The 27,083-nt window shown below is 45.7% G+C and overlaps 1 protein-coding gene across 1 annotated transcript; it reads right to left on the minus strand.

The window, feature by feature from the left end:
- Window positions 1-7,916: 7,916 nt before the first annotated feature.
- Window positions 7,917-9,887, minus strand: LOC142194204 (olfactory receptor 52K1-like). Its single transcript, XM_075263222.1, has 2 exons — window positions 9,701-9,887; window positions 7,917-8,857 (listed from the first exon to the last, which is right to left on the minus strand). The coding sequence occupies exons 1-2, from the start codon at window positions 9,885-9,887 to the stop codon at window positions 7,917-7,919; spliced, it is 1,128 nt and encodes a 375-aa protein (XP_075119323.1).
- Window positions 9,888-27,083: the final 17,196 nt, after the last annotated feature.

A 27,083-nucleotide genomic window follows, 5' to 3' on the forward strand; every position in this document is an offset into this window, starting at 1 on the left:
CTGCCGAATGTCCAAGGTTTATAGAACACCAAAGGAAAAACCCATTTGTCATGTTCTTCCCCCTCAGGCCCTGCAGAAAGTATGACAATGGTTCTTAAATTAAAATCTGAGAACTACATAAGCGTTAAATATATCAAGTCACCTCAAACGATCTGGAGGAATATGGAAAAAGATACACTCATTGACACAGAAGACAACCACAAAAGCCACCACTTTCCCCCAGTGATCATCAGTGAAAGTATCTTCTAGAAAGATATTCACATACTTATACTGAGCCTACTGCAAATAGTTAGAGGTCCCAAATAGGTGACCCCCCCATCACCCACAACTTTGAAATGCCAAAATAGACCATATGGGAAGGGACTTTCATCCCCACCACAAGGGAAGTTGATTTGGCACACCCATGGTATTACCCTGCACTGGCTGGGAAGCAATGGTTGGGTTAAACCAGGATTAACTTTTTGCTTGTATAAGAACCATCACACCTTTTTGGGAGTTGCGATTTCACTTAAAGTATGTTCTGTTCCATGTCCTGGTAAAAGAGTCATTGTATCACAAGTAGACATGAGAAAAATGGTTCAGATCGATCCAGATTAAGACAGAATTTTCCAAAAGTTTTTGGGGTTGGTTACATAGAAAACACTATCATACTCTATTATAATGGAAACCCAGCATAGTTGAGGCAACATTACCCCACTTTTCCTGGACATCTTTGAAATATGGTGGACCCCTGACATCCACCTCTGGCCTCTTCCAGACTCTGGCTGATGCGCAGATGAAGCAGAGCTGCGCTGAGCTCGTCTACTCCAGAGATGCAGCCAAGCTGAGCGCACGGCCAGCACTGCTACAACGGAGATGAAGCAGAGCTGGCCGTGCACTGAGCTCAGCTACTCCAGACATGCAACAGAACTGATCTCACGGCCAGTCCTGCTACATCGGAGATGAAGCAGAGCTGGCCGTGCGCTGAGCTCGTCTACTCCAGAGATGCAGCCGAGCTGAGCGCACGGCCAGCACTGCTACATCGTAGATGAAGCAGAGCTGCCGTGCGCTGAGCTTGGCTACTCCGGAGATGCATCAGAGAACGCACAGCCAGCACTGCTACATAGGAGATTCAGCAGAGCTGAGTGTGCAGCAGGGTTCAACGCACACTCAGCACTGCTACATCTCAGATGCAGCACTGCTAAATCTGAGATCGGACCACAATGGAAACTGCTGTGGACCGATCTTAGACTCTGCCTCCTCTGGTAGAACCAGCGTTGATTGGCCGAATGCTGTACTCTATGTGGCATTCGGCCAATCAACGCTGGTCAATGCATTCCTATGGGAAAAAGTCAGCTCGCGCATATCGCAAGCTGACAGGGATCCCGACCAGATAGAGCCCCAAAGAGCTGGGTGAGTGACATTCCCACCTAAATAAAGGTAATCCCTAGCTAACCCTGCCTGTACATCTGTCCCTGTCTCACAGTCACATAGTTCACAGTCTCAGATTAATTGAATGTTAAATCCACTATTCGTATAAATTGGAGGTCACCTGATTTCGGCAGCCAATTAATTTTTCAGATTTTTTTTCGATGCTTCCGTTGTCGTAGTTCCTGTCCAACCTCCCCTGTGCCGTTATTGGTGCAAAAAACGCTCCAGGGAAGGTGGGAGGGGACACAAATTTTTACTGCGTTTGCCTCGTGGTATTCGATTGTAATTGAACACCTCGAACTGCCTGATATTCGATCGAATGGTGTTCGCTCATCTCTAGTACTTACCTTTCTGCTCTGTTGGGAAGGTATGTAATGAGCTAATTTTGCTGTATGGGGCCACTGTATGAACCATACAGTAGCCCTTTTACTGGGCCAACATACAGAGGTCCCTGCACTGAGTCCCCACACAGTCGTCCCTTCACTGGTCCCTTCCATACATTTGGCCATTCACTGGTCCACCATTTAGTTGTCCCTTCACTGCTCCTCCCATTTAGTTGTCACTCCCATAAATTTGGCCCTTCACTGGTCCCTCCATACAGTTGTTCCTCCCATAGATTTGGCCCTTCATTGCTCCCTTATATAGCATTCTCTCCCATACAGTTGTCTCTTCAGTATGCATACAGTATGGGAGAACCAAAGAAGGGGCCACTGTATGGGGGACCAGTGAAAGTTCAACACCAATTACACCAGCAACGTAATTAATTGTGTGGGGGCAGTGATTGGGAGACATTAAAGTGTGTGGGGCATTGGGGGGATATTATTGGGGATGTCTATGAATTGGAGTGACCTCTGAGGAGGCTGGAGAGGTGTAAGATTAGAGAAAACAAAAAGCATAATCACTCATCCTCAGTGCCCTCTTGTCCACTTATGTTGGCTCCTCATTGCTGGAAGTCCTGCACCTTGTGTCATTTCTAAGACAAACCTTCTCTTTACAATGTCCAGGCGCCCCACACATTGCATAGATAAGAAGAGAGCGAAGGCACTGCAAACAATGAACACACGTAGCAAGCAAGTGAACGGAAATGTAACAACCTGGAAAAATTGTTTACAAATCTTGATATAGAACAGAATTTTATTGGTTGGTTGCCCATTAGGGTTGAGCCGATCTTGAGATTTAAGGATCGATTTAAAAATCTGATTTCCGATCATTTTCCAGCTGATCCCGATCGTGAAATTTACTCGATCGCCGATCAGGATCCGATCTTTTCCGAACCTGATTGTTCAACCCTACTCCCCATTTATCTAAGAACTATTTGCTTGCACATATTTCCCAGACTCCTTTCGACCACTTTGTTCCTGAGGCAGAATATAATGGGGTTGTATGAATGTGACCCAAAACTGTAGGTACAGATCATGAGCAGGGCTTTAGGGAGGACCTGGGACAGGTGGACACAGCCAACTATTCGCGGTATATAGGAATCTATACGGGAGTTTACAGCCAGCATGGACAAAGAACAGTGATTTGACCTTGTTGGGGCCACAATATGGAAAAAACAACCCCCATGTCATTACATATGTCCCCAAAAAAGCTTTAGCAAACCATGGAACTAGACACAAAGCTCTATTATAGATGATGGCGTGATACCGGAGAGGTCTACAGATGGCCACATACCGATCAAGAGACATTAGCAAGAGGGTTAATGAATCAAGACAGTTCAGTATATGGACAAGGCCATCTGGAGGAAGCAGATACAGCAGGTATTTGGTGCTAGCACAACTTTTTGTTTTTCCAGTTGTATTGCAGTCACAGGAACCCCATTCACCTGCATTTCTGGTTTGTATTTTTGGCAATGCTGTCCAACGTTTTTGTGTTTGTTGCATTGAGAAGGAGGTAGACCGTGACCCAAACCGGTACTTAGGGATGGAATTTAGGCAAGTCTCAGTCTTCAAATTTTTAGATTGGCCCTTGACTAGCTTTGAAACCAACCAATAACAGCTGTCATTGGCTGATCACAGGGTCTGGGAGGTCCATGACCTTTAAACCATCCAATAAAAGCTGTCATTGGCTGATCACATGGTCTGGGAGGTCCATGACCTATAAACCATCCAATAACAGCTGCCATTGGTTGATCACATGGTCTGGGAGGTCCATGACCTGTAAACCATCCAATAAAAGCTGTCATTGGTTGATCACATGGTCTGGGAGGTCCATGACCTATAAACCATCCAATAACAGCTGTCATTGGCTGATCACATGGTCTTGGAGGTCCATGATCTTTAAACCATCCAATAAAAGCTGTCATTGGCTGATCACATGGTCTGGGAGGTCCATGACCTATAAACCATCCAATAACAGCTGCCATTGGTTGATCACATGGTCTGGGAGGACCATGACCTGTAAACCATCCAATAAAAGCTGTCATTGGTTGATCACATGGTCTGGGAGGTCCATGACCTATAAACCATCCAATAACAGCTGTCATTGGCTGATCACATGGTCTGGGAGGTCCATGACCTGTAAACCATCCAACAAAAGCTGTCATTGGCTGATCACATGGTCTGGGAGGTCCATGACCTGTAAACCATCCAATAAAAGCTGTCATTGGCTGATCACATGGTCTGGGAGGTCCATAACCTGTAAACCATCCAATAAAAGCTGTCATTGGCTGATCACATGGTCTGGGAGGTCCATAACCTGTAAACCATCCAATAAAAGCTGTCATTGGCTGATCACATGGTCTGGGAGGTCCATGACCTGTAAACCATCCAATAAAAGCTGTCATTGGCTGATCACATGGTCTGGGAGGACCATGACCTGTAAACCATCCAATAAAAGCTGTCATTGGCTGATCACATGGTCTGGGAGGACCATGACCTGTAAACCATCCAATAAAAGCTGTCATTGGCTGATCACATGGTCTGGGAGGACCATGACCTGTAAACCATCCAATAAAAGCTGTCATTGGCTGATCACATGGTCTGGAAGGACCATGACCTGTAAACCATCCAATAAAAGCTGTCATTGGCTGATCACATGGTCTGGGAGGTCCATGACCTGTAAACCATCCAACAAAAGCTGTCATTGGCTGATCACATGGTCTGGGAGGACCATGACCTGTAAACCATCCAATAACAGCTGTCATTGGCTGATCACATGGTCTGGGAGGACCATGACCTGTAAACCATCCAATAAAAGCTGTCATTGGCTGATCACATGGTCTGGGAGGACCATGACCTGTAAACCATCCAATAAAAGCTGTCATTGGCTGATCACATGGTCTGGGAGGTCCATGACCTGTAAACCATCCAATAAAAGCTGTCATTGGCTGATCACATGGTCTGGGAGGACCATGACCTGTAAACCATCCAATAAAAGCTGTCATTGGCTGATCACATGGTCTGGGAGGTCCATGACCTGTAAACCATCCAATAAAAGCTGTCATTGGCTGATCACATGGTCTGGGAGGACCATGACCTGTAAACCATCCAATAAAAGCTGTCATTGGCTGATCACATGGTCTGGGAGGTCCATGACCTATAAACCATCCAATAAAAGCTGTCATTGGCTGATCACATGGTCTTGGAGGACCATGACCTGTAAACCATCCAATAAAAGCTGTCATTGGCTGATCACATGGTCTGGGAGGACCATGACCTGTAAACCATCCAATAAAAGCTGTCATTGGCTGATCACATGGTCTGGGAGGACCATGACCTGTAAACCATCCAATAAAAGCTGTCATTGGCTGATCACATGGTCTGGGAGGTCCATGACCTGTAAACCATCCAACAAAAGCTGTCATTGGCTGATCACATGGTCTGGGAGGACCATGACCTGTAAACCATCCAATAACAGCTGTCATTGGCTGATCACATGGTCTGGGAGGACCATGACCTGTAAACCGGCCAATAACATCTGATCACAGACCTGGAGTTACCATTAAGACCTCATAGGGCTCTATGAACGGAAAAATAAAAATGTTATGAGGTTTGAAGGCAGGGAGTCAAAAATGAAAATCAAAAATCAAAAAACTCCACCCGATGGGAAGGAGTTAATGTCTTGATGAATAATACATGTCTTCTTTTTCACGTTGATTCTTATATTTCATGATTATTTTATTTATAACACACATGAAAAACCCTTTATAATTGGGACTCAGTGAGAGTTTTTTAATTTAATTTTTTATTTATTTTTTACATTTTTTGTTTTTCTTCTCTGTTTCTCGTTTCGTGTGCAGTGTTTCACCAGACCAGGATCAGTATCCATGCACATGGTCATACAATTATTACCAGATTGTTTAGTCCCAGCCTGTCTGTATTCTCCAGGTCTCCTCTATGTTCTCTTTCCTTACAACTTAGGACCTAAGGGCCAAAAAGTAAACCTATAGGGAATTTCAGCTTTCCGTGGATCCTCACTTGCCACTTTGTAGCGTACATTGCTCTTAAGCCATTCTAATACTTGTGGGGTGTAAGGTGGAGCACAACTAACCCCCCATTAGAAGGCATTGGCCTCATTGTTTGTCAAACATGGGACCCAAGGGGGGATTGTTGGCTAAACTAAACCCTGGTAATTGGTGCACAGAGTATCAATGCTCATGGAGTCTCCCAGGTGTGTGAGAAGACTACACGAGGAAAGACCAGGCAACAGAGCCCTGGAGACTCTGGATCATAATCTGAGGCTGGGATAAGGTTTAATGGTCCTTGGAGCCTGGTAAGAGGACAGTGGACAGCAGGGTTTGACCCATGAACATGGCTGCTCATGTATCCCATGCAAAGGATGGGAGACTCCATATTGACTGTAGACTATCAGCAAGCAGATATTATAATATCAGTTCTATGCTTTACTTAAAGTTGTTTTCCAACCCCTTCCCTGCCCCCTTTCAAAATAAGGAAAGGGGGCAGGGAAGGGGTTAGACTAAACTAACTTCTGCCCCAACCACAGTTTCATAGTCTGTTCCAGCGTTCCAGCAGTCACATGGGGGTGATCGGGTCCTTCGTCGCCACAGAGGAAGTAGAGACTGAACTATAACAGCTCGCTGGTGGGTGTCCCTTATATTCCCACTATAGACAAGTGGGGTAAACATGGCCCTAACATTTCTATCAATCACATCTTGTATATTTTCGATGAAAGGAAAACAGAATATGGTGAAATATATGGAATTCCCGCCCATGGAGTTGGCCTTTATGACGAGGGTTGAGCCGATCTTGAGATTTCAGGATTGTTTTTAAAATCCGATTTTCGATCATTTTCCAGCCGATCCCATGATCGTGAAATTTGCTCGGAATCGAGAAAGATCGGATCCCGATCGGTGATCGAGCAAATTTCAACCCTATTTGGGACACATCCCACATCGTACTTTATGGCAGTGAGAAATTTTTGGATGATGTTTTATGTTTATTTTTAAAAATAAATAAAAAATTTACAAAAACATTAGGATGGTCAATGTTCACGTCACATAAGAGAAGATAATAATTAACATTCACCACACTTGACTTTATTTTGTAAGAATTGTTTATTTTTTGCGTAAGAAGTTATATGACTTTTTATACAAGAAAATTTTGAAGGAAATTTTAAAATTCTATTTTTTTAAGAAAGTAATTCAGTTTTGAAATGATTGGGGGGCTTAGACACAAGATAACAAAACAATCTTCTATATTTGTTACCCTGCCCATCTCCCTATCAAACTATATCCGTTTCCTTAGTTCCTCAAGCCAACGCGTTTCATGTCCCAACAGGATGGAGGGGCAATACCGTTGAGGATTGCCCCTCCATCCAGTTGGGACATGAAACGCGTTGGTGGAAGGAAATAAGGGAAATGGATCTAATTTGATAGGGAGATACAGGAAGAGCTTTGGGGACTGTCCTTGGAGGGGCAATCCTCAACTAGCAAGCTGGGCTCATACCGTTGAGGATTGCCCCTGCATCCAGTTGGGACATGAAACGCGTTGGTGGAAGGAAATAAGGGAAATGGATCTAATTTGATAGGGAGATACAGGGAGAGCTTTGGGGACTGTCCTTGTTGGGGCAGGAGTCATGGTGGGACATAGGTGAGAGATTACACGAGCCCTTCGTCTGCAAGTCCCGATGAGTCCCCAACATCTCTCAGTAGGTTCAGGTAAGACGGTTTGTTTTGTGCACTGCAATTGGTGATGCAAAACAAAAATTATTACAAAAATAGTAAAACTTAAAAAATAAATAAATAAATATACAATTTATTCGTATCGACCTTACTAAAGTTATGGTTAGGTGACCAATATCAGATGGGTAAGGTTCCAACACTGAAAGTAGGTCATTGACCTACTTCCAATGACCACGACCAATGACCTCCCAGTGCCCACAATACCATTTTCTGGCTTAGGTCGGTGACTCTCTACCTAAAGTAGATCAATGACCTCATCATTCCTAGCAAAACCCAAAAGATTTTGAATTTGCCAAAATCCATATTTTTTGGGTTGGCAAATTCAAGGAATCCGATTTGTGACCATTGGAATTCCTCATCACCGTTAGGTAAATTTTTGTCTCTTAAATATCGACCTCAAAGTTGTTTTAATCTCCTCGTTCCTGAGACAAAATATGATGGGGCTGGTGAAATGTGGCACAAACGAGTAGAGACAGATAAGGGAGATGTAGACGTCCACTGGGGGTCTTTGTATCTGCTCGTAGGTGTAGACAAGGAGCCGCGGGACGTTGTAGGTGGCGATGACGAACCAGTGGGTCACGCAGGTGTAGAAGGCTTTATTCCAGCTCTCGGATCGCGCCGACATGCAGATTCTTCTGAGGATGACGCTGTAGGAGAATATGATGAAAGACAATGACCCAAGGTAACAAGCCAAGCCAACAAAGTAAGCTCTCAGAAGAGCCGAAGCTGGGTCGGTGGAGCTCGTGGCGCCAACGGTTCCCATAGAACAGAAGAAGTTCTTCACTTTATTGGAGCCAACGTAGGATAGAGAATACGCCAAATACATGATATAAAGTCCGATCAGCACCGCCCCCGCGTACAAGGATATGCAAACGACTATGACGAGTCTGTTACTAATGATGGAGTGATAGTGGAGAGGTTTGCAAATGGCGACATAGCGGTCAATGGCCATCAGCAAGATAATAAAAGAGTCAAAAGGATTCAAGGTGTGAACCAGGGTCAACTGCAGGAAACACCCTACGAAGGTCATGGAGCCGGCGCCAAACCAATACGTGACAATCATTTTTGGCAAAGTGGCGGTGTCAAACAGAAGGTCGGACATGGCCAGGCTTGCGATGATAATGTACATGGGTTGATGTAAATGTTCTTTAAGGACGATTAAAGAGATGACAGTGATGTTCACCCATAGGGATACATTATAGACCAGGAAAATGAGAGTTCCCACCACAATATGAAACTTCTCTGGAAGACCCGGGAATCCGATGAGGACAAACTCGTGAAATGTCGATTTATTCGCCATGGACTCTGAGAAAATACAATGTTGCATGTATAGATCATGGAAAATGAACAATTGATCAAGTAAAGAATACACAGTATACTGCCACCTGGTGTTAAAAGTGTGTATCAATGTGCATGTCCACTTACTGAGCTGAGTGGTGGACATGCATGCTCGGCCTCAGTAATCCTCTGTCTACTGTCTATATGAATTGTTTCTTTGCTTGTCAGGGATGGACCTGAGTCTGTTGCAATATATAGCAAAGTTGAGAATTTTACATCCAAATAATCTCCTTGCACCCAGGCCTGTGACTATGACAAGGGGGAATCCTGAGTGTATGGAGGAAGCAAGATTCCCCATAGTCATAGAAAGAATTCTCTGCAGTAAGAGGTACAAGGCCATTGAAGTCTCTTCTACAGACTCTTAAAATCTATACACAAGTTCAGGAGAGGTCGGAGGACTTTGATAATATCATTTTAGAATTTTAAAGAAGCAACATTAATGCAGGGATGTGATTGCAAGATTCCAGGTCAGGAAGGAAGTTTTTCCTTGATATAGGGCGATTGGTGTCGGCCACATTGGGCTTTTATGCCTTTTAGGTCAACTTGGTAGGATTATTGGATGGACAATGTTATCAACAGTAAAGATATAGGCATGGAAAGAGTTAATTGACTGTGTGTTAGTGTCCAATATTGGGTCAAATGTGTGCATGTGCACTGAGAGAGAGACAGAGAGGGGCCATACCCTTCCATCTGCTGCAGACACCCCTGCCCTAACCAGACCCCTCTGACTTCTAGGCTCTGTCTGCCCCAACTCTTCTGTTTTCCTTTAGACTCCTCTGTCTCCACTAGACTTCTTTGTCCCCTTCAAACCCTTCTGTGTTCCTCCAGACTCTCCAGACTCTCCTGCCCCCTCCACACTGGTCTGTTTCTTTTCCAGACTCTTCTGTTCTCCTCCAGACCCTCCTACTCCCCTACAGACTCTCCTTTCTCCTCCAGACTCTTGCAGGGTGACTCTTTCTTCCCTATAGACTCTCCCGTCTTCTCCAGACTCCTTCATCTACCCAGACTCTTCTGTTCTCCTCCCAACTACTCTGTTCTTCTCTAAACTTCTCTGTCCCCTTCAAACATTGGTTTGCTAATCCAGACTCCTCTGTACTAGAGATGAGCGAACAGTAAAATATTCGATGTTTGTTTTTCGTTCCGAATCGCATCTCAATATTGGACTATTGGAAGGAATATGGAACCCCATTATAGTCTATGGGAGAAAATGCTTCGTTTCAGGGGATCCCACCATTCCACTCAGGAGGGTCACCAAGTCCACTATGACACCCCAGGAAATGATGCCAACACCCTGGAATGACACTGGGTCAACAGGGGGCGCATGTCTGGGGGCATCTAACACACCAAAGACCCTCTATTACCCCAACATCACAGCCTAACAACTACACACTATACACACTCACTACAACCTCTATCAAAGTGGGGGGAAAATACCTGGAAACCTTCTTTACTCCCCAAATGGATGGACACAAACCCCAATTTAAGCTCAACAAACATTACCAAGCACCCCTTTAAATCACTTTCCCCATGACAACCACAGATGGAATAGACAATGGGAAATCCTTCAGTCCCCCCCTGACCTGTCATTGTGTGTGTGTGTGTGTGTGTGTGTGTGTGTGTGTGTGTGTGTGTGTGTGTGTGTGTGTGTGTGTGTGATGTGGTAAGACCTTCCAAAATTCACTTTTCTAGCCCTTAACATGAGCCCTTCCAAATTAAGTTCCAGGCCCTTAAGCTGAGCTCCAGCAGAGATTGAGGCCCTTCAGGTGACTTCAGCCTCTACCTGCAGAGTTTTAGGCCCTTTCACTTAGTTCAGCCTTCACCTGCAGAGATTTGTTGGTTCTTTGGGAGAGTTGAGCCTTTAAAAAGCAGAGATTTAGTTTTTGGCCCTTAGGGCCCATTCACATGGAGTAATGTGCCGCATGACCTGGCACGTATATGCCGTGTGAGATTTTACGGGCCGTATACGCTCCCATTGACCACGGCATATACGTGCCAGGTCATGCGGCACATTACTCCATGTGAATGGGCCCTTAGAGTGAGTAGAGCCTTTAAAATACAGTGTCTTTGGCCCTTGGAGTGACTAGAGCCATGCAGCAGCAGTGTTTTATTTTTTGGCCCTTGGGGTGACCCCTAAAATATTAGATTTCAGGCCCTTGGGCTGGAGCCCTAAAAAATTGAGTTGCAACCCCCTGGAAGGGGGGGGGGGGGGTAATGGAATTTTTTTTTTACATTCAGGAGTAGGGGCTGGGATTGTAGGAGGAGGAGGATGAGGAGGAAGAGTAAATTGGGTGCTGGCAGCCCTTCTCCAGTACCTGGACTGTGGAGTGGATATACAGCTGGGTATCCACGTCCCCGTGCACGTCCCCTGCTGCTACGCTGCATGATTTGCAGATTTATTAAGCTCTGATAAGATCTGTTATTTCCTGCCTAACCAAAGCTAGAAATCCCTGTATTGCCCTGAGACCAAGCTCTCCTTATCACTCCAAAACGAAAATGAGACAAAGATGGCCGACACTATTCTTATGAATCAGAGGTCACATGTTTGCGGCAGCCAATGGGTTTTTTCAATTTTTTTCACTGCCTCCTTTGTCCTAGTTCCTGTCCCACCTCCCCTGCACAGTTATTGGTGCAAAAAAAGCGCCAGGAAAGGTGGGAGGGGATACCAATTTTTACTGCGTTTGCGGCCTTGTATCGAATATCCCGAATGGCCTGATATTCAATCGAATACCTATTCGATCGAACGGCGTTCGCTCATCTCTACTCTGTACCTCTCCCATCACCTCCAGGCTCTGGTAGGGGGGCTCTTTCCTCCCTGTAGACTCTCCTGTCCTCCTACAGACTCCTCTTCAGACTCCCCTTCCCCTCCAGACCCCTCTGCATCTCCAGAATCCTCAGTCTCTTCTAGACTCCTCTTTCCCCTGTAGACTTACAATTCTTCTTAGTAAACTAGGCTGTATATAGAGTGGAGAGAACATGAATGGGCATCAGAGATTGGCAAACGCAGTGCCGGAGGTTCCTTGGAAAGTTGTGTAGTATGGACAGAGTATGACTGTTGCATCCTGACCTTGTGCAGTATATAATATACCTTGTGTGTATAGGTGACACCATTGCCTGCAGTGTGCTGTGTGCAGGACCTGCTGCAATAACTGTACCTTCAGCTGTGTATCTTCTGTGCCATCCAGTGGTGGACTAGGAGAATAGCATGTCACATTATGGTGTCAGTAAGCAGTCAGTAAGCCATGGGTGCAAATACTTTCCTGCAATGTGGCAAAACATATTTCTGTGCTGGTCTAATCCCTATTATGTCAGTGATTCTTCTATCTGTACATTACATACAAAGAACAAGAATTATCTTCTGGCCTTACCTGCAGATTGTTCTGTATAAAGGTTCTAAGCAATAAAAATTCACCATAAACCGGTGCCCTGCAGAGTTTCAGAATGACTTCGAAACCATAGCAGAAAAATCAGGAATAAAGGTATACAGGATATAGATATACAGGGATATAGGAACACATGATAACATGTATCAGGAGTGATGGGAAGTAGAAGGGAACGTACCTGCTGCAGTCACATAGGAGGCTCCTATATAGTAAGGGCTTTGTCCTCTGGGCTGTTTTATAGAGATTCGGCTGCAGGTTTGTCCCTTGGAGATTTCCTATATGAGTCTCAAACGTTGGAAAAAAAACTATCCGACAAACTGCGGTAATTGCTCATTACTTTATTCTACACATCAAACTTTCAATCTCCAAAGACATTTTATTCCCAGGCCACATAATGGTCCTGTACCTAGTCGTATTACCTTGTATATTACATTGTATCTAATTGTGTTACCTTGTATATTACAATTAGAGATGAGTGAACACCGTTCGATCGAATAGCTATTCGATCGAAAATCATGGCGTTCGATGTATTCGTTCACAATCGAATACAAGGCCGCATACGCAGTGGAAATTCGTATCCCCTCCCACCTTCCCTGGCACATTTTTTGCACCAATAACTGTGCAGGGGAGGTGGGACAGGAACTACGACAATGGAGGCAGTGAAAAAATTTGAAAAAATCCATTGGCTGCCGAAATCAGGTGACCTCCCATTCATAAGAACGGCCGCCGCCCTATTCGCCATTTTAGCGGTCAGAGGTAGGGAGAGAGAGACATCTGCTGAGGGCTAGATAGCGATTAGCTTCAGATAGGCAGGCAAGAACTAAAGAAGAAAACCAACAGCTCAGAGCTATACACTGTAGGGACAGGGGTCCAGCTTTCCCCGGACGGTGGAAAACAGGGATACACAACAGATACAACTTCATACATAGCGGAGAAACAGCTTTCATTGTTGGCTGTCCGCACACAGAATAGCCGGAATCCACAGCAGTGACTACATCATATAGAGCTGAAAAAAAAAACTTGAATTTTGGGGGGGCCTGAAAAATAACAGCAATCTACTGCAGTTACGTCTTGCTATATATGTGCAAACCAGCTTTTCAGGCTGTGTAACCCCAGAACAAGGATACAGAGCAATTAGGTCAGGCTATGTCCGCTCAATCCAGATATCCAGGGTGTGTACCCCCAAAACCTAGGTGGGAGCACCGAAATTCAGTCAGGCTATATCAGCTCAATCCAATTTTTTTGTTCAATCCAGTATTATTTGTTCTCCATGATGTGAACTATGCCTTTGTCTCTTGAGAAGCAACCCAACATGAAGTCAGCCATGTGTGCCAGTGTGTTACTTGGCATGCCTTTGCTGGCCCCAACTGTAAGGGTCACTCTCCATTTCCTCCATTTTCCACTCCCCTTCATACCATTTGTGGTGAAGCAATGGGATGCACTGAAGTGCACCCTCTAGCCTCGTGTGGGACAGGGACATCAGATGCCACTCCAACCCCCTCGTCTTCCTCCGCCAGCCAACGGTGCGAAGATGAGAGGAGTGTGCTCTGAATGTTTTCTGCCTAGCAGAGGCTAGTTCTCACTTACGAAAATGGCCCCACTTTGACCTGTATATCAGGCACAATGGTGTAGGTTTCAAAGAAACATGGCACCAACAAGTTGAAAACGTGGGTCATGTGTGGACCGTGTTTGAGTCTGGCAAGCTCCAGACGTGCTACCAGGTTCCAGCCATTATCACAGGCGCCAAAATGCCAGGCCCCAGGTGTAGCAGGGAAAAAAACATTGCCATCTCAGCCAGGATGGCATCCCTGACCTCGGAGGCACTGTGCTGTCTGTCCCCCAAGCTGATCAGCTTCAGCACGGCCTGCTGACATCTCCCCACGCCAGTGTTACAGCATTTGCCGCTAGTAGCTGGGGTGGAGGTTGCAGCATCGTAGGGTTTCAGTCTACTGCCATGCCCCATGCTCCCAGCCCTGCCATGAATTTTGGGCTGAGAGAGGAGATAGACCACCCCAGTTTGCACCCCGGGCTGAGACTCCACTACATTCACCCGGCCTGTCATTAAAGATAAGCAGCATCCCTGACCACAGGTGCTTGTCCATGCGTCGGTGGTCAAGTGGACCTTGCAGCAAAGCGCGGAGCTCTGGGCCCGACTGATGTTATGGGACACATGCAGGTGCAAGGCAGGGACAGCACACCAAGAGAAGTAGTAATGGCCAGGCCCAGCATAGGGAGGTGCCCCAGCTGCCATCTGCTGACGGAAGGCCTGGGTATCCAGAAGCCTAAACGCCAACATCTCCAGGGCCAGCAGTTTTTGATGAGGCCGTTAAAGGCTTGGGCATGTGGGTGGCTTGCGCTGTACTTCTGCCTGCAATGAAACACCTGGGAGATGGGGAGTGGCTGGGAAGAGGTGCATTATGGTGCAGGCCAAAAGGGCGGATGAGGGTGAACTCCCCAAAGTGTCAGAGACAGGTGTGTAGGTGTCCAGGCTGGTGTAAACAGTGAAAGAGGCAGTGGCGGCAACGCCGGGCGACGATTGTCCTGTGTTTGCTCTCTCACACTGAGCCCAGGGCTTGCCTTCCAAATGACAGCGCACGCAAGAGGTGGTAAGGATGCTCTCTTCAGATCCCCTACTCAGTTTAGACTTGCAAAATGTGCAAACAACACTAAATTTGTCATGTAACTGGTGACACTAGGCACCTCAGTGTCTCTTGAAAAGCAACCTAACATGAAGTCAGCCATGTGTGCCAGTGTGTTACTTGGCATGTCTTATAATAAGTTTCTAACCAGCACAGTTGGGAGAATCAGGGTGGATTGAGCCTCTAACCAGAAGAGTTTGGGGGCATTAGTGTGAATTGAAGCTAGTCGGAGCAGAATTGTACAACGCAGATGATGGAGGAGTATGAGGAGGAGGAAGAATTGTAGAGGGTGAGCACACACATCAAACTTCATGTCAGGGTGCTTGACACTGCTGGAAATGAAAATGATGGGTCTATGCAGTGGCTGCTCATTTTGATCAGCGTCAGCCGGTCAACACTGTTAGCTGACAGCCGGCTGCTCTTATCCGTCATGATGCCACCGACTGCGCTGAAAACCCTTTCCTATAGCACGCTGGCGTCAAGGCAGGAAAGGACCTCCAATGCGTAGAGCGCAAGTTCCAGCCACAAATCCAACTTGGAGACCCAATAAGTATAGGCCGCAGAGGGATCGGAGAGGACAGGGCTGGGGTCGGCCAGGTATTCCCGCAACATGCACCTATACTTGTCCCTCCTGGTGACACTAGGCCCCTCAGTGGCAGTAATTTGGTCAGGGGTTGCCATTAACATGTCTCAAACCTAGGAATAAGTCTTGCAACAGGGTAGAGTTTTGTATGAGTGGCCTTGCTGCCTCTGGACATGCCTTTTCCTGTAGCCACTGTTTTTCCTGCTAAGCTTGCCTCCACATCTACACTGCTTTCTCCACTAGACATCACCCCTGTCCATGTCGGGTCGGTGGCCTCGTCATCCACCAACTTCTCTTCCAATTGCTCACTGTCCCTTGCACCTTAGTGTGACTTTTGCCCCTAGACATCGCCCCAGTTTATGCCTCTGTTTCTAGACACCTTTTTTGTTGATTAGTTTGCCTGCACATCTACACTCCTTTCGCCCCTAGACATCACCCCTGTTCATTTCTGGTCAATGGCCTCGTCATCCACCAACTCCTCTTCCAATTGCTCACTGTCCCCTTACTGGAAACCGCACATAACCACAGCTCGGGCCTAGTCTGTGTTGTACCCTGCACCTTGCTTAACGCAGCTGCCATATCAGGAATTGTGATGAGCGCATGCTAATGTTTCGTGTCCAGTGGAAAGGATGGGATAGGATTTCACATAAGTCTGCCACCCATGGAAACTCATGGTACAGAAACTGCGGGAGATGACTTTGATGAACCCTTGGGTTTTGGAGATGGAACTCCATCAAAGGTCTGTGCAGCTCACACACTCTACTCAACATATGTTATCTAGGGTTTCAGTGTGTGGGGATGTCGCACAACAGCCAGTGTTCGGGCAGATGGAGGCGTTGCTGGAGGCTTCGGAGGCTAGCAGCGGCTCCTGTACACTTGCGAAAGTGGGAGCACAAGCGCCGCATTTTCACCAGTAGCTTCTGTACATTTGGGTATGTTTTCAAAAAATATTGAACCACCAACTTAGACGTGGGCCAGGCATGGACCATGTTGGAGGCTGGCAAGCTGCAGAGCCGCTACCAGGTTCCTGCCGTTATCACACATGACAAACATGCCAGGCCCCAGGTGTAGCAGGGAAAAACACATTGCCATCTCAGCCAGGATGGCATCCCTGACCTCGGAGGCAGTGTGCTGTCTGTCCCCCAAGCTGATGAGCTTCAGCACGGCCTGCTGACGTCTCCCCACGCCAGTAGCTGGGGTCGATTCAATGGCAGAGGAGGAGGAGGAGGAGAGTGGTGTTTCTGCACTCCTGCCAGGAATATTGGGCGGGGAGACAAGGCAGGCCACCACAGTTTGAGACCCGGTCCCAGCCTCAACTACATTCAGCCAGTGTGCCGTGATTTAGATGTAGCGTCCCTGGCCGCATGCACTTGTCCACGCGTCGGTGGTCAAGTGGAACTTTGTGCAACTTAGCGCAGAACTTAGGGCCTGCCTGATGTTACGGGACACACGCTGGTGCAAGGCTCCACTAACCCCAAGGGCCAAAAACACTGCTGGTGCAAGGCTCAACTCACCCAAAGGGCCAAAAACTAAATCTCTGCTGGTTAAAGGCTCAACTCACCCAAAGGGCCTAACACAATGCTGGTGCAAGGCTCAACTCAATTACAGGTGCAACATTTACATGGCTTCTTTCCAAACCGAGGGGGATTCCTTTCGGTAAGATGTGATGGCTGTTTCCAGCCCTGATTATTCTGGTTGATCGTGTTCAGTAATGAGGCAGCTCAGCATGAGGATCTTGTATGTTAGGTTGTCCATGCCCACTAATATGCATGAAGACTCCATCACAGTAAATGTCCTTATTATTCTCCAATTCAATCTCTGAATGATCTGCTCTGACAGACGGCCTAGGCACTGCTGCAATGGCAATCACTGGGGTCTCCTGTTCTGGTTCCAAAGAATCTTGTGTTTTACTTGAAGAAGAGACCATCTTAGTCTGACTGCTGGTTGCTTGTGCTGCAGCATGTGGAGTTGGCTCTGTCAGCCTTGTGATGAACTCCTCATTCTGGATCCCATTACTTTCAACAGTCTCTAAAGTCTTTTGAAACTTTGAATTCTGTTCAGTTCCAAAGGACTCTGTGTTTAGATTTGGCTCAGTCGCAGCTCCAGGACAGGCCTTGGAAGGCAAGGTTTCCTTTAGTGGCTCCATCTCAGCAGGATGATGATGGTGAAGCTTGGTTACATCTGGTGTCGGAAGGGAAAGTGGTTTCTGATCTACATGTAAAGTACTGGAGCATGTTGTTTGGACAATTAACACCTGATCAGAACCCTGTATAGGTAATGTAGAGTCCCATATTAGAGGACCATTACCGCTAGTAGTGGTTGCAGCCAATTCTCCCCCCTTGCGGTCCTATAAATAAAAGTTGCCCCAGGACTTGATGCCAAAATGTTATCAATTTCACAATCCAAATCAAGGTCAATGTCTGGGTCCTCCGTCCAATTCACTGCATCAATCCAACACAATGAGAGTGATGGTTCTGGAACCACTGTTTTAGGGGCTAAGAGTTTTAAAGGGGCTAACACTCTGCTGGTGCAAGGCTTTACTCACTCCAAGGGCCAAAAACACTGCAGGTAGAAGGCTGAAGTCACCTGAAGGGCCTCAATCTCTGCTGATAGCTCAGCTTAAAACATCTTGTGTGGTACCAGTCCCAAAGAAACCCAACCCGATGGGCTACAATGACTACCGACCTGTAGCACTGACATCACACCTGTTGAAGGTCCTAGAGAGACTGGTCCTGACACACCTACACCCCCTAGTGAGCTCCGCTCTGGACCCCCTCCAGTTTGCCTATCGGCCGGGCATTGGGGTAGATGACGCCATCATCCACCTTCTTCACAGAGCTCTCTCTCACCTGGAGAAACCCGGGAACACTGTGAGAATAATGTTCTTTGATTTCTCCAGTGCGTTCAACACCATTCAGCCAGGGCTACTGAGGGAGAAGCTGAACCTTGCTGGTGTGGACCATCACCTGTCCTACTGGATCCTAGACTACCTGACAAACCACCCCCAGTATGTGAGAGCTCGGAACTGTGTGTCTGACACTGTGATCTGTAGTACGGGGGCACCACAAGGTCCAGTTCTTGCCCCATTCCTCTTCACACTGTACACTGCTGACTTTAGGCACAACTCCTCCAGCTGTTACTTACAGAAGTCCTCCGATGACTCTGCTATAGTCGGCCTTATCACTGATGGCGACGATAGGGAATACAGAGACTTACAGTCCTATGAAAAAGTTTGGGCACCCCTATTAATCTTAATCATTTTTTGTTCTAAATATTTTGGTGTTTGCAACAGCCATTTCAGTTTGATATATCTAATAACTGATGGACACAGTAATATTTCAGGATTGAAATGAGGTTTATTGTACTAACAGAAAATGCCTAATATGCATTAAACCAAAATTTGACCGGTGCAAATGTATGGGCACCCTTATCATTTTATTGATTTGAATTCCCCTAACTACTTTTTACTGACTTATTGAAGCACAAAATTGGTTTTGTAACCTCAGTGAGCTTTGAACTTCATAGCCAGATGTATCCAATCATAAGAAAAGGTATTTAAGGTGGCCAATTGCAAGTTGATCTCCTATTTGAATCTCCTCTGAAGAGTGGCATCATGGGCTACTCAAAACAACTCTCAAATGATCTGAAAACAAAGATTGTTCAACATAGTTGTTCAGGGGAAGGATACAAAAAGTTGTCTCAGAGATTTAACCTGTCAGTTTCCACTGTGAGGAACATAGTAAGGAAATGGAAGAGCACAGGGACAGTTCTTGTTAAGCCCAGAAGTGGCAGGCCAAGAAAAATATCAGAAAGACAGAGAAGAAGAATGGTGAGAACAGTCAAGGACAATCCACAGACCACCTCCAAAGAGCTGCAGCATCATCTTGCTGCAGATGGTGTCACTGTGCATCGGTCAACTATACAGCGCACTTTGCACAAATAGAAGCTGTATGGGAGAGTGATGAGAAAGAAGCCGTTTCTGCACGTACGCCACAAATAGAGTTGCCTGAGGTATGAAAAAGCACATTTGGACAAGGCAGCTTCATTTTGGAAACAAAAATTGAGTTGTTTGGTTATAAAAAAAGACGTTATGCATGGCGTCCAAAAAGAAACAGCATTCCAAGAAAAACACATGCTACCCACTGTAAAATTTGGTGGAGGTTCCATCATGCTTTGGGGCTGTGTGGCCAATGCCGGCATCGGGAATCTTGTTAAAGTTGAGGGTCGCATGGATTCCACTCAGTATCAGCAGATTCTTGAGAATAATGTTCAAGAATCAGTGACGAAGTTGAAGTTACGCCGGGGATGGATATTTCAGCAAGACAATGATCCAAAACACCGCTCCAAATCCTCAGGCATTCATGCAGAGGAACAATTACAATGTTCTGGAATGGCCATCCCAGTCCCCAGACCTGAATATCATTGAACATCTGTGGGATGATTTGAAGCGGGCTGTCCATGCTCGGCCACCATCTAACTTAACTGAACTTGAATTGTTTGTCCAAAATACCTTTATCCAGGATCCAGGAACTGATTAAAAGCTACAGGAAGCGACTAGAGGCTGTTATCTTTGCAAAAGGAGGATCTACTAAATATTAATGTCACTTTTCTGTTGAGGTGCCCATACTTTTGCACCAGTCAAATTTTGGTTTAATGCATATTGCACATTTTCTGTTAATACAATAAACCTCATTTCAATCCTGAAATATTACAGTGTCCATCAGTTATTAGATATATCAAACTGAAATGGCTGCTGCAAACACCAAAATATTTAGAACTAAAAATGATTAAGATTAATAGGGGTGCCCAAACTTTTTCATAGGACTGTATATCGGGACTTTATTGAATGGTGCCAGCAGAACCACCTCAGGATTAATGCTGGGAAGACCAAGGAGATGGTGGTGGACTTAAACAGAGAAGTGCCCCGACCCCGGTGGAGATCCAAGGGACATGCATTGAGATAGTCAGGACCTATAAGTATCTGGGCGTGCTCCTCAATAATAAACTAGACTGGGCTGATCACCTGGAGGCGCTGCACAGAAAGGGCCACAGCAGGCTCTACCTGCTCAGGAGGCTGAGGGCCTTCGGAGTCCAGGGGACACTTCTTAGGGCCTTCTTCAACTCTGTGGTTGTCTCAGCCATCTTTTTCGGGGTGGCCTGCTGGGGGAGCAGTATATCAACCAAGGACAGAAATAGACTTGACAGGCTGATCAGGAGGGCCAGCTCTGTCCTGGGGAGCCCCTTGGACCCAGTACAGGTGGTGGGTGACAGAAGGATACTGTCCGTGGTGACCTCCATGCGGGAGAACAAATCCCACCCCATGTATGGGACTGTGATGGGACTTGGCAGCACTGTAAGTGACCGTCTGCTTCAGCCCAAGTGTGAGAAGGAGCTATTGCAAGTCCTTCCTTCCAACCGCGACCAGGCTGTATAATCTACATCAGACCAAGCGAAGACACTCCACACAGAGAACTAATGATTATGACGATGACCATGAGGTTTTCCTCTTTCTCTTCCGTTTTTCCTAGTATATCTTCTCTTCTCAGCATATGTGTGTCTACGTCTGTATTATATTACTATGTATTATCCTGTACCTGTATTACTATGCAGCTGTAACATGCTGAAATTTCCCCAATGTGGGACTATTAAAGGATTATCTTATCTTATGTTATCTTAAGGGCCTGTAACTTAATTTAGAAGGCTCACATTAAGGGCTAGAAAAGTGCATTTTGGAAGGTCTTACCACATCACACACATCCACAATGACAGGTCAGGGGGGGACTGAAGGATTTCCCATTGTCTATTCCATCTGTGGTTGTCATGTGCAATGTGATTTAAAGGGGTGCTTGTTAATATTTCTTTAGCTTAAATTGGGGTTTGTGTCCATCCATTTGGGGAGTAAAGAAGGTTTACAGGTATTTTCCCACGTTGATAGTGGTTTTCTTGAATGTGGAAAGTGTGTAGTCGTTAGGCTGTGATAGTGGGGTAATAGAGGGACTTTGGTGTGTTAGATGCCCCCAGACATGCTTCCCCTGCTGTCCCAGTTGCATTGCAGAGGTGTTGGCATCATTTCCTGGGGTGTCATAGTGGACTTGGTGACCCTCCTGAGTCGAATGGTGGGATCCCCTGAAACGAAGCATTTTCTCCCATAGACTATAATGAATTGAAACGAATAATGAATATTGAATATTTTACTGTTCACTCATTTCTAATATATAGTGCTAGGAGCCCTGACAGTGTCATACACTATGTATTATAGATAGGTTCCTAGGAGCCCTGACAGTGTCATACACTATGTATTATAGATAGGTTCCTAGGAGCCCTGACAGTGTCATACACTATGTATTATAGATAGGTTCCTAGGGGCCCTGACGGTGTTATACACACTATGTATTATAGATAGGTTCCTAGGAGCCCTGACAGTGTCATACACTATGTATTATAGATAGGTTCCTAGGGGCCCTGACGGTGTTATACACACTATGTATTATAGATAGGTTCCTAGGAGCCCTAACAGTGTCATACACTATGTATTATAGATAGGTTCCTAGGAGCCCTGACAGTGTCATACACTATGTATTATAGATAGGTTCCTAGGGGCCCTGACAGTGTCATACACTATGTATTATAGATAGGTTCCTAGGAGCCCTGACAGTGTCATACACTATGTATTATAGATAGGTTCCTAGGAGCCCTGACAGTGTCATACACTATGTATTATAGATAGGTTCCTAGGAGCCCTGATAATGTCATACACTATGTATTATAGATAGGTTCCTAGGAGCCCTGACAGTGTCATACACTATGTATTATAGATAGGTTCCTAGGAGCCCTAACAGTGTCATACACTATGTATTATAGATAGGTTCCTAGGAGCCCTGACAGTGGCATACACTATGTATTATAGATAGGTTCCTAGGAGCCCTGACAGTGGCATACACTATGTATTATAGATAGGTTCCTAGGAGCCCTGACAGTGTCATACACTATGTATTATAGATAGGTTCCTAGGAGCCCTGACAGTGTCATACACTATGTATTATAGATAGGTTCCTAGGAGCCCTGACAGTGTCATACACTATGTATTATAGATAGGTTCCTAGGAGCCCTGACAGTGTCATACACTATGTATTATAGATAGGTTCCTAGGAGCCCTGATAATGTCATACACTATGTATTATAGATAGGTTCCTAGGAGCCCTGACAGTGTCATATGCTATGATACCATACAACAATTCTGGTCTTTGTGACAGATTGCTCTGTCTGTTCCCCTAAAAATTGAATCCCCCACTACCAGCACCTGTCTAGTCATTCCCCGATTCCACCCCTCCCACACTTTCAGGAGCAGCCATCTTCTTCGGTGTGGCCTGCTGGGGGAGAAGTATATCAATCAGAGACCGTGATAGCACTGGGCAGTACTGTCAGTGACCAACTGCTTCACCCCAAGTGTGAGAAGGAGCTATCGGAGATCCTTCCTCCCAGCGGTCAGGCTGAATAATCTACATCAGGCCAAGTGAAGACACTCCGCACAGAGAACTAAATGATCCTGAATCTTTCTTTCCTTCTTAGTTGCTCTGACTCCTGGTATCTTCTATCTGCTCTGAGCTTGTCTGTGTCCTGTCCTGTAATATATTACTGTATTATCCAGGCTGCTGTAACACACTGAGTATCCCCATGGTGGGACTAGTAAGGGATTATCTTATCATATATATACAATGTGTCATAATATGACGACATAAATACATTTTTATTTACATTTTTTTATTAACAGTATTAAGCAGAAAAAAACCTATATTACTGTAGTATTGCCGGCAGAATATATTATATCACGTCACTTCTACAGCTTGGTAACATTGTAAATAGAGATGAGCGAACAGTGTTCTATCGAACTCATGTTCGATCGGATATTAGGCTGTTCGGCATGTTCGAATCGAATCGAACACCGCGTGGTAAAGTGCGCCATTACTCGATTCCCCTCCCACCTTCCCTGGCGCCTTTTTTGCTCCAATAACAGCGCAGGGTAGGTGGGACAGGAACTACGACACCGGTGACGTTGAAAAAAGTAGGCAAAACCCATTGGCTGCCGAAAACATGTGCCCTCTAATTTAAAAGAACAGCGACGCCCAGCTTCGCGTCATTCTGAGCTTGCAATTCACCGAGGACGGAGGTTTCCGTCCAGCTAGCTAGGGCTTAGATTCTGGGTAGGCAGGGACAGGCTAGGATAGGAAGGAGAAGACAACCAACAGCTCTTGTAAGAGCTAAATTCCAGGGAGAAGCTTGTCAGTGTAACGTGGCACTGACGGGCTCAATCGCCGCAACCCAGCTTTCCCAGGATCCTGAATGGAATACACTGTCAGTGTATTCCCGTATACCCGATATATACCCCGATACCCGTTCCAACGGTGTGCCCCCCCACCTTCACCCCAGAAATACCCTGCAAGTCCCCTAGCAATAGAATTGGGGCTATATACACCCACAATTTTTACTACTGGTATACAGTGCCATTGTCTGACTGGGAATTCAAAGAATATATTGGGAATACAAATACCCTCATTTCTTGCTACTGCCATATAGTGCCAGTGTCTGACTGGGAATTCAAAGAATATATTGGGGTTACGTGCACCCACAATTTTTACTACTGGTATACAGTGCCATTGTCTGACTGGGAATTCAAAGAATATATTGGGGTTATAAATACCCTCATTTCTTGCTACTGCCATATAGTGCCAGTTTCTGACTGGGAATTCAAAGAATATATTGGGGTTACGTGCACCCACAATTTTTACTACTGGTATACAGTGCCATTGTCTGACTGGGAATTCAAAGAATATATTGGGGTTATAAATACCCTCATTTCTTGCTACTGCCATATAGTGCCAGTTTCTGACTGGTAATTCAAAGAATATATTGGGGTTACGTGCACCCACAATTTTTACTACTGGTATACAGTGCCATTGTCTGACTGGGAATTCAAAGAGTATATTGGGAATACAAATACCCTCATTTCTTGCTACTGCCATATAGTGCCAGTGTCTGACTGGGAATTCAAAGAATATATTGGGGTTACGTGCACCCACAATTTTTACTACTGGTATACAGTGCCATTGTCTGACTGGGAATTCAAAGAGTATATTGGGAATACAAATACCCTCATTTCTTGCTACTGCCATATAGTGCCAGTTTCTGACTGGGAATTCAAAGAATATATTGGGGTTACGTGCACCCACAATTTTTACTACTGGTATACAGTGCCATTGTTTGACTGGGAATTCAAAGAATATATTGGGGTTATAAATACCCTCATTTCTTGCTACTGCCATATAGTGCCAGTTTCTGACTGGTAATTCAAAGAATATATTGGGGTTACGTGCACCCACAATTTTTACTACTGGTATACAGTGCCATTGTCTGACTGGGAATTCAAAGAATATATTGGGGTTATAAATACCCTCATTTCTTGCTACTGCCATATAGTGCCAGTTTCTGACTGGTAATTCAAAGAATATATTGGGGTTACGTGCACCCACAATTTTTACTACTGGTATACAGTGCCATTGTCTGACTGGGAATTCAAAGAGTATATTGGGAATACAAATACCCTCATTTCTTGCTACTGCCATATAGTGCCAGTGTCTGACTGGGAATTCAAAGAATATATTGGGGTTACGTGCACCCACAATTTTTACTACTGGTATACAGTGCCATTGTCTGACTGGGAATTCAAAGAGTATATTGGGAATACAAATACCCTCATTTCTTGCTACTGCCATATAGTGCCAGTTTCTGACTGGGAATTCAAAGAATATATTGGGGTTACGTGCACCCACAATTTTTACTACTGGTATACAGTGCCATTGTCTGACTGGGAATTCAAAGAGTATATTGGGAATACAAATACCCTCATTTCTTGCTACTGCCATATAGTGCCAGTGTCTGACTGGGAATTCAAAGAATATATTGGGGTTACGTGCACCCACAATTTTTACTACTGGTATACAGTGCCATTGTCTGACTGGGAATTCAAAGAGTATATTGGGAATACAAATACCCTCATTTCTTGCTACTGCCATATAGTGCCAGTTTCTGACTGGGAATTCAAAGAATATATTGGGGTTACGTGCACCCACAATTTTTACTACTGGTATACAGTGCCATTGTCTGACTGGGAATTCAAAGAGTATATTGGGAATACAAATACCCTCATTTCTTGCTACTGCCATATAGTGCCAGTGTCTGACTGGGAATTCAAAGAATATATTGGGGTTACGTGCACCCACAATTTTTACTACTGGTATACAGTGCCATTGTCTGACTGGGAATTCAAAGAGTATATTGGGAATACAAATACCCTCATTTCTTGCTACTGCCATATAGTGCCAGTTTCTGACTGGGAATTCAAAGAATATATTGGGGTTACGTGCACCCACAATTTTTACTACTGGTATACAGTGCCATTGTCTGACTGGGAATTCAAAGAGTATATTGGGAATACAAATACCCTCATTTCTTGCTACTGCCATATAGTGCCAGTGTCTGACTGGGAATTCAAAGAATATATTGGGGTTACGTGCACCCACAATTTTTACTACTGGTATACAGTGCCAATTTCTAACTAGGAATTCAAAATGCGCAAGGCTCCCGGAAAGGGACGTGGACGAGGCCGTGGGCGAGGTCGGGGGAATGGTTCTGGGGAGCAAGGTAGCAGTGAAGCCACAGGGCGTCCCGTGCCTACTCCTGTGGGGCAGCAAGCATTGCGCCACTCCACAGTGCCAGGGTTGCTTGCCACATTAACTAAACTGCAGGGTACAAACCTTAGTAGGCCCGAGAACCAGGAACAGGTCTTGCAATGGCTGTCAGAGAACGCTTACAGCACATTGTCCAGCAGCCAGTCAGACTCTGCCTCCTCTCCTCCTATTACCCAACAGTCTTGTCTTCCTTCCTCCCAAAATTCCGAAGCTTTACAGAACAATAACCCAAACTGTCCCTGCTCCCCAGAGCTGTTCTCCGCTCCTTTCATTGTCCCTCAACCTGCCTCTCCACGTCACGATTCCACGAACCTAACAGAGGAGCATCTGTATCCAGATGCTCAAACACTAGAGTCTCCTCCATCTCCGTTCGATTTGGTGGTGGATGACCAGCAACCCACCCTCATCGACGATGATGTGACGCAGTTGCCGTCAGGGCATCCAGTTGACCGGCGCATTGTGCGGGAGGAGGAGATGAGACAGGAGTTGGAAGAGGAAGTGGTGGATGATGAGGACACTGACCCGACCTGGACAGGGGGGATGTCAAGCGGGGAAAGTAGTGTGGATGTTGAGGCAGGTGCAGCACCAAAAAGGGTAGCTAGAGGCAGAGGCAGAGGTCAGCAGCTTAGGCGAAGCCAGGCCACACCCGGAATCTCCCAAGATGTTCCAGTTCGTACCCAGCCCCGAAAAACTCCCACCTCGAGGGCACGTTTCTCGAAGGTGTGGAGTTTTTTCAAGGAATGCGCCGAGGACAGATATAGTGTTGTCTGCACAATTTGCCTCTCGAAATTGATTAGGGGCTCTGAGAAGAGCAACCTGTCCACCACTTCAATGCGCCGTCATTTG

Source organism: Leptodactylus fuscus, chromosome 2 (genome assembly GCF_031893055.1).
Source record: "Leptodactylus fuscus isolate aLepFus1 chromosome 2, aLepFus1.hap2, whole genome shotgun sequence".
Classification (NCBI taxonomy): Eukaryota; Metazoa; Chordata; class Amphibia; order Anura; family Leptodactylidae; genus Leptodactylus; species Leptodactylus fuscus.